This window comes from Neovison vison, chromosome 13 (assembly GCF_020171115.1).
Source record: "Neovison vison isolate M4711 chromosome 13, ASM_NN_V1, whole genome shotgun sequence".
In the NCBI taxonomy this organism is placed as follows: Eukaryota; Metazoa; Chordata; class Mammalia; order Carnivora; family Mustelidae; genus Neogale; species Neogale vison.
The window spans coordinates 97,045,097-97,054,360 of NC_058103.1; the positions used below are offsets into that span (position 1 = coordinate 97,045,097).

The window sequence follows — 9,264 nt, forward strand, 5'->3', positions numbered from 1 at the left end:
CTTTGCTGAATCCACCTTTTCTTCCCAACATCTAAATATCAGTTGCCTCAGGCTTTACTTTGTGGTCAATTATATATATATATATATATATATATATATATATCCATTAGGAATATTCCTAATGGTCTCATCCAGTCCTATGACCTTATTTTTTTTAGAAGATAATTTTCTTTTTTTTTTAAACAAGATTCTTTTTTAAATTTTATTTATTTATTTGATAGAGAGAGAGAATGAGAGAGAGCATGAGAAGGGGGAGGGTCAGAGGGAGAAGCAGACTCCCAGCCGAGCAGGGACCCGATGTGGGTCTCGATCCTGGGACTCTAGGATCATGACCTGAGCTGAAGGCAGTTGCTTAACCAACTGAGCCATGCAGGTGCCCTCTATGACCTTATTTTTTTAAAGATTTTTAAAAAATTTATTTGAAGAGAGAGAGAGAGAGCATGAGTGGCGGGGAGGAGCAGGGGAGAAAGAATCACAAGCAGATTCTAGGCTGAATGTGGAGTCCAACACAGGGCTTAATCCCATGACCCTGAGATCAGACCCTGAGCTGACACCAAGAGTAAGATGCTTAACTGACTGAGCCACCTAGGAGCACCAGTCCTACGACTTTAAATACTCTGTTTGCTGCTGATCCTATAAGTTTGTAGTTCCAGACATGTCCCTGTATGAAGGCCCAAACTCATATATCATCTCCACTTGGATGTCTAACAGGAATCTGGAGTGGAGCATGACCAAAGCAGAACTTCTAATCTCCACCCTTAAAAATAACCTTCTCCCTCAGTTTTTCCTGTTTCAATTAATGGCACTACCAGCCAGTCATATAAATGTGCTGGCCAAAAATCTAGGAGTCATCCTCAACTCCTTTATTTTCCTCCTCTTCCTTATCCAGTCCTTTAGAAAGCTCTGTCTCCTTTATATCCAAAATATATCTCCAATCCAATACCCTCTTTTTTAAAAAGATTTTATTTATTTATTTGACAGACAGAGATCACAAGTAGGCAGAGAGGCAGGCAGAGAGAGAGGGGGGAAGCAGGCTCCCCGCTGAGCAGAAAGTGTGATGTGGTGCTCAATACCAGAACCCTGAGATCACAACCTGAGCCGAAGGCAGAGGCTTTAACCCACTGAGCCACCCAGGCGCCCCCCAATAACCTCTTACTCCTCCAACATTCTTGCCCATACCGACATCACCTCTCATCAGGTTTATTATAATAACGTCCTGACCCTTTCCTTACTTCCAGTCTTGCTTCCACTAAAGGTCAAGTTTAATAGTTACAAACAGAAGAAAGTAACTGGCTTATTTAAACAGAGAAAGAGAGGTGCCTTGGTGGCTCAGTCGATGAAGGGTCCAATTCTTGATCTCAGCTCAGGTCTTGGTCTAAGAGTCATGAATTCAAGTCCCATGTTGGGCTCCACGTTGAGTGTGGAGCCTACTTTAAAAGTAAACAAAGAAACAAGCAAATAAATAAATAAATAAATAAAATCAGAAACAATTTGAGGAAATAGAACCGTGGCAGAGAATTTGGAGGCAAACTGGTGCGCAGCTCTGGTAGAGAGGGTCCATGGAATAACCAATACAATCATGGAGTACTGTGCATCTGTTAGATACAACTCTTGTGGGTACCATCTCCAAGGGTCTACGATGCGGTCACTTGTTTTACAGTGAAGGGGCAGGAATGACTGTACCAAAGCAACTCTGCTTAAAGGTAAGAGCAGAACTTTTTAAAGAAATATTTTATTTATTTGAGAGCAAAAGAGAGCAAGAGAGAGCTTGAATGGGGAGGAGAGGGAGAAGCATGCTCCCTGCCAAGCAGAGAGCCTGATTCAGGACTTGATCCCAGGACCCTGGGATCCTGATCTGAGCTGAAGGCAGACGCTTAACCGACTGAGCCTCCCAGGCATCACCACAAGCGAATATTTTCAAATTTATGATTAAGTATAGCTGACATACGATATTATATTAGTTTCAGGTGTACGACAGAATGAGTCAACAAGCCTATACTTCACTCAGTACTCACCACGATATGTGTAGTCACCATACAGCTCTATTACCATATTATTGACTATGTTCCCTATGCTGTACTTTTCCTCTCTGCACTTTATTTTATAATCTGGACGTTTGTACTCGAGAGCAGAACTTTAGGAAGCTTTTCTCCACCTTCTCTCTCACTGCTACCCTCTTCCCAGAATATAGCCTGCTGACTCTGTATTCTCCACACCCAAGCCCCATTTTCTCCCATCTCTTCCCACATATTCCAGTTCAAGACAGACTGGTTTCCCCAGGAGTTTCTCACAGAAAGAGTGGGTATGGTGGTTCAATCCTGGATTCTCTGCTTTCCTCTTACTTTATATTTTCCCCAGGAATGATTTTCGAGGAAGGAGACACAACCTGAGCTAATTTGTCATCTGTGTGGTTTCTGGTGTATTCTGGTTCTTTACAAGTTCCTGCAGTTACTGGTGGAGATTACTGCATTGTTATTGAGAGGAGGGGTTGGCCTGGAGATATTTTTAACCCCCAAATTGTACAACTTACAGAAGGCTGATTTCCTGTCATCACTGCAATAATTAGCACCTTGGGAAGGGATCTGGAATACATTGCCAATTAAGATTCATCTTAATTAACTCAACAAATACTTGTGTGGTTATAAGCCAAGCATGGTTTTATGTGCTGGAAATAAAAATGAAAAGAAATTATTCCTACCTTCTAGTGAAGAAGAAGAGAAATTGATTCTATTATAATTATAATATTGCAAATCAAAATAACCACATCCCTTAATAAAGATACACACAAGGCTATTGGGAACACAAGATCCTTGGCAAAAGGAGGCTTCACAGAAAGATGACATTTGAGCAGAGAACTTGAAGAATGTGTAGGATTTTTCTAAGAAAGCAAATGGGAGAAAAATGTTACAGGCAGAGTACAAGCATGAGACCAAGAGAAAAAGCTTAAGGAAGTGTAGTATACTCTGGGATATACAAATAGATCAGTATTTCTAGAGCATAAATTATGAATGGAAACAGGCACTCTATTTTAGCACTATGGACTGGTTCTTCAGCTTTTTAGGAAGGTTATTTTTCAATAACTATCAAAACTTAAAATGTATGTACTTTCTAGTCAGGAATTGCCACATAGCTTCCAGAATTGTTTGTAAAAGGTTTGTAACAACCTAAATATCCACGAAAGGAGGAGCTGGTAAAATAAATGATGGACTGTCCAAACAATGCAAGTACATTATTAAAAAGAACACAAGATCTATAACTACTAACATGGACTAGTTTTTAAAACATACATATAGTTAAATGTGAAAATCTGGATGCTGAGCACTGTATATACAATATTATCATTTTTGAGTGTGTTTTGGAGGTGTGACTTCCCATAGATGCATAAAATATTTCTGGATGGGTTTGCAAGAAACAGGTAAGAGGAGATGCCCCCCTGAAAATAGGAACTGGGGATCTGGAGTAGGAGGCAATGACAGATTCTAAAACACTTTCCAATCATCCCTTGCTTCCTGATATTCACACTGATGTGCAGTCCATTGCCCTTGGAGTATGAACAGAGCCTGAGACTTTCTAGAAAACAGAATACAACAAAAGTGATGGAAATCATTTCTATGACTATGTTAAATACAACTGTGACTTCCATCTTACTACAGCCTCTACCGACCCTCACTCTTGTTAGATTTCATGAAGTAAACTGTTTTACAGAGAGGCCCACATGCCAAGGAACTGGGCATGGCCTCTGGCTGGCAGCCCCAAGCACAAGGAACTGATTCCTGACAACAAGGATGTTGGCTTGGAAGTGTGTCCTTCCCCAGCTGAGCCTCAGATGAGACCCAGTCCTGGCTGACACCTTGACTGCAGCCTTATGAGATCCTGAAGCTGAGAACCCAAAGGAGCCATGCCCAGATTCCTGACACACAGAAAAGTATTTCTTTACTATTTCTATTAAGTATTAGGTTGAAGTTCCAAATCAGTGCAGTCAAGCAAGAAAAAAATTATTTTAAGTATGAGGATTGGAAGGGAAAAAGATAATATTCCCTAAATGAAAACCCCTCCCAGTTTACAGATAAAATTTGGCATTGATAGAGAAAATGTAGCAGTGTGTTTGGACAAAAAGGGAAATATATAAAAGGCAATTTTACTTCTGTACACAAGAAAAAAATATCCAGATAATGTTATTTTTAAAAATACTATATATTACATAGATATATAAAAATACGAGGTCTCTAGATATGCAGAAATTATGAACAAAGTCATAAAGTCTTAATAAAAGACACTAAAGAAAACCTAATACCCTCCAGACCACTTATTGCATCTCTCTCGTTTTATGGAAGAGGATTTTTTTTTTACATTGTCCTAAATATGGAAGAAACTATCTGGAGAGACCTAGAGGAGTCAGTGTCGATGGTACTGATCTAGAGAACAAGTACAAAAATTATAAGAGAATAATATGAGCAACTCATGACAATAATCTTGAAAAACTAGAAGAAGGAAATAATTTTTTTGAAGATTTATTTATTTATTTGACAGAGAGAGAGAGCGTGAGCACAAGCAGGGGGAGCGGCAGGCAGAGGGAGAGGGAGGATCATGACCTGAGCCCAAGGCAGATGCTCAAATGACTGAGCCACCCAGGCGTCCTAGAAGGAAATAATTTTTGAATAAAATACAAATGATTGGGATGCCTGGGTGGCTCAGTCAAGTCGCTGTCTTCGGCTCAGGTCATGATCCCAGGATCCTGGGATCCAGTCCCACATCGGGCTCCTTTCCCTGGGGCGAGCCTATTTCTCTCTCTGACTCTGCTTGCCACTTTGCCTGCTTGTGCTCTCTCTCTCTGACAAACAAATAAATAAAATCTTAAAAAAAAAATAAAATAAAATACAAACGATCAAGTTGACTTAATAAACAGGGGAAAAAAACTAAAACAAAACCTATAATTATATAAGAAATAAGAAAGCTAATTAATGACCTACCTTTTAAGAAAGCATCAGTCTCAGTTAGTTTTATAGCTAAGTATAGAGAATTTTTATTTATTTTACTTTTTTAAAAATAGGCTCCATGCCCAGAGTGAAGCCCAGTGTGGGGCTTGAACTCATGACCCTGAGATAGAGACCTGAGCTGAAACCAAGACCTTAACTGACTGAGCCATCCAGGCACCACAAAATATACAGCATTTTAATATTTTTTTTATTTTTTTAAAGATTTATTTATTTATTTGACATACACACACAGAGAGAGAGAGATGACAAGTAGTCAGAGAGGCAGGCAGAGAGAGGAGGAAGCAGGCTCCCTGCTGAGCAGAGGGACTGATGTGGGGCTTGATTTCAGGACCCTGAGATCATGACTTGAACTGAAGGCAGAGGTTTTAACGCACCAAGCCACCCAGATGCCCCAGTATACAGCATGTTTTAAAAAACAGATATTTCTATCTTACTTAAATTATTCCACACTACAGGCAAAGAAGAAAGATCTTCAATACATTTTACAAGCCTGGTTAATTCTTTTTTTTTTTTTTTAAGACATGTTTATTTGACAGAGACACAGCGAGAGAGACAATACAAACAGGGGAACTGGGAAAGGAAGAAGCAGACTCTATACTGAGCTGGGAGCCCAGTGTGGGGCTCGATCTCAGGACCTGGACACCATGATCTGAGCCAAAGACAGACGCTTAACTGACTGAGCCACCCAGGTACCCAAGACTAGTTTACTCTTAACACTAAAACTTAATAAAGAGAATACAAAAAGACAACAGTCTAACTTTATCTTTGAATATAGATGCTAAGAGTCTAAATGAAATCTGCAAATCAAATCCAACCATCTATTAAAAGAAAATCATTTCACCACCAGGTAGAATTCCAGGAAATATGAATGGCTTAACATTAGGAAATATGTGTCTCCAATTCAGCACAGGAACAAATAAAGAAGGAAGATCACATGATTATATCAAGAGTAACTGAAAGTCAGCAGCCATTTCCAATAACAACAGCTCATGTTTATTAAGTGCTTGCTCTGAACCAGGCACCCTTCTAAGTGCTTTGCCTGCCTCAACTCAATTCTCCTAGCAACAACTGTATTGCTACAATCATTAGTTTTCATATTTTACAAAAGGGAAAACTAAAACTCAAGCAGACTCCCCACTGAGCAGGGACCCCAGTGTCGGGCTTGATCCCGGGGCCTTGGGATCATGACCTGAGCCAGAGGAAGATGCTTAACTGACTGAGCCACCCGGGTGCCCCTCCTTTGGCTTTCTAAAGATATGTGGTATTTCATTATTCCATTATTTTCTGGCCCCAAATCTTTCTTAGAAGGTTCCTTCACATTCTTGTTTCTCAAAGAAGAAATAAGGGGGTTCAGGATTGGGATTATCACTGTGTAGATCACAGCAACTATGTGGTCTTGGGTCAATGAGTAGCTGGACCTGGGGTGCAGGTACATAACAAGTATTGTACCATAGAAGAGGCAAACAGCAGTGAGGTGGGAAGCATGGGTGGAAAAGGCCTTGAACCTGCCATGGACTGAGTTCATTCTCAGGATGGAAATGAGGATTAAGAAGTAGGAGACCAAAATGGTGACAGTGCAGCTCAAAAGGTTGACCATTCCATGCTCTTGGATCGGAAGAATAAACATTGTTAAAATGTCTATACTGCCTAAAACAATCTATACTTTTAATGCCATTCCGATCAAAATTCCACCGGTATTCTTCAAAGAGCTGGAGCAAATAATCCAAAAATTTGTATGGAATCAGAAGAGACCCCAAATTGCTAAGGAAATGTTGTAAAACAAAAATAAAACTGGGGGCATCACGTTACCTGATTTCAAGCTTCATTACAAAGCTGTGATCACCAAGACAGCATGGTACTGGCATAAAAACAGACACATAGACCAGTGGAACAGAGTAGAGAGCCCAGATATGGACCCTCAACTCTATGGTCAATTAATCTTCGACAAAACAGGAAAAAATATACAGTGGAAAAAAGACAGTCTCTTCAATAAATGGTGCTGGGAAAACTGGACAGCTATATGTAGAAGAACGAAACTCGACCATTCTCTTACACCGTACACAAAGATAAACTCAAAATGGATAAAAGACCTCAACGTGAGACAGGAATCCATCAGAATCCTAGAGGAGAACATAGGCAGTAATCTCTTCGATATCAGCCACAGCAACTTCTTTCAAGATATGTCTCCAAAGGCAAAGGAAACAAAAGCGAAAATAAACTTTTGGGACTTCATCAAAATCAAAAGCTTCTGCACAGCAAAGGAAACAGTCAAAAAAACAAAGAGGCAACCCACGGAATGGGAGAAGATATTTGCAAATGACAGTACAGACAAAAGGTTGGTATCCAGGATCTATAATAAACTCCTCAAACTTAACACACACAAAACAGGCAAACATATCAAAAAATGGGCAGAAGATATGAACAGACACTTCTCCAATCAAGACATACAAATGGCTATCAGACACATGAAAAAATGTTCATCATCACTAGCCCTCGGGGAGATTCAAATTAAAACCACATTGAGATATCACCTTACACCAGTTAGAATGGCCAAAATTAACAAAACAGGAAACAACATGTGTTGGAGAGGATGTGGAGAAAGGGGAACCCTCTTACACTGTTGGTGGGAAATGCAAGTTGGTGCAGCCTCTTTGGAGAACAGTGTGGAGATTCCTCAAGAAATTAAAAATAGAGCTTCCCTATGACCCTGCAATTGCACTCCTGGGTATTTACCCCAAAGATACAGATGTCGTGAAAAGAAGGGCCATCTGTACCCCAGTGTTTATAGCAGCAATGGTCACGGTCGCCAAACTATGGAAAGAACCAAGATGCCCTTCAACGGGCCAATGTTATAAGGAAGATGTGGTCCATATACACTATGGAGTATTATGCCTCCATCAGAAAGGATGAATACCCAACTTTTGTAGCAACCTGGACGGGACTGGAAGAGATTATGCTGAGTAAAATAAATCAAGCAGACAGAGTCAATTATCATATGGTTTCTCTTATTTGTGGAGCATAACAAATATCATGGAGGACAAGGGGTGTTAGAGTAAATTGGAAAGGGAGGTGTATCATGAGAGACTATGGACTCTGAAAAACAATCTGAGGGGTGAAGTGGCGGGGGGGTGGGAGGTTGGGGTACCAGGTGGTGGGTATTATAGAGGGCACGGATTGCATGGAGAACTGGGTGTGGTGAAAAAATAATTAATACTGTTTTTCTGAAAATAAATAAATCAATTTAATTTTAAAAAAAAAAGGTTGAAACCAGCAAAAAGGAAGAACAAGATCTCACTCAGAGTGGTGTCCACACAAGACAAGACAGGTGGTCCAGCACAGAAGTGAGTGAGCATGTGAGCACCACAGAATTTCAGACTAAAGATACAGCTTGTATGGATAAGAGAAATGAGAAACCCTGCACCATAGAAGCCTATAATCAAAGACACACAGATCTCAGGAGGCATGGCAAGTGGGAAGAGCAGGGGTTACAAATGGCGGCATAGCGGTCATAGGCCAAGGTGGCAATGAGAGAGCACTCACTGGTGGAGAAACCCTCACAAAAGAACAGCTGGGCCATGAAGCCAAAATAGGAAATCACCTTCCTCTTGGCTGAGAAGTTCACCAGGGTCTGCGGGACAACCGTGGAGGAGTAGTAGAAGTCTGAGAAGGAGAGGCTCTTCAGGAGGGAGTACATGGTATGAGCAGAGCACTCATGTGGATCAGGAGGAACATGATCAGGTTCCCCAGCACAGTGATGGTGTGTGTGCCCAGGAACACGGTGAAGAGCAGCTTCTGGAGCTGGGGATCTCTGGTGAGGCCCAAGAGTTTGAATGCAATCTCTTGGCTCAGGTTTGCCCCTTCCATATTTCTCCAGTGCCCTGGCATGAGGAGCAAGGGGACCACCTGAAATGAGCGGGATCACCCAGGGGCTCTCACTGGATTTGGTTCTGCTTTAGCCAAGGGCAGCAATCGGAAGATTGGTCTCATTGTGGAAGTCCTTTGTAGGTAGGATTCTTTCACAGAGAAGGTCTTCTCTACTTGGTCATGTGGTTGGTTTGGAAGCATTACTAGAGCAGTAGTAAAAACAGAAAAGAAATATATACAATTTGGTCTCTCTGTGACCTTACGATGCTCTAAATAATGAAACAGTTACTTGGGAAATATTTGTTGACTGGCCTTCCATATGCTAAGCTTCGGAAATTCAAGTGTGTCTTTAGGAAGCTTACATTCTAGGGGCGCCTGGGTGGTTCAGCGGGTTAAAGCCTCT

The 9,264-nt window shown here is 41.0% G+C and overlaps 1 protein-coding gene across 1 annotated transcript; it reads right to left on the bottom strand.

Moving 5' to 3' along the window:
• Nucleotides 1–6,266: 6,266 nt before the first annotated feature.
• Nucleotides 6,267–9,011, bottom strand: LOC122894028 (olfactory receptor 5AU1). Its single transcript, XM_044231377.1, is given in 5 exon segments — nt 6,267–6,305; nt 6,307–6,590; nt 8,263–8,478; nt 8,481–8,696; nt 8,699–9,011. Coding segments are annotated over 5 exon segments (939 nt in total). The 5' UTR covers nt 8,883–9,011.
• Between the last annotated feature and the right edge of the window lie 253 nt (nt 9,012–9,264).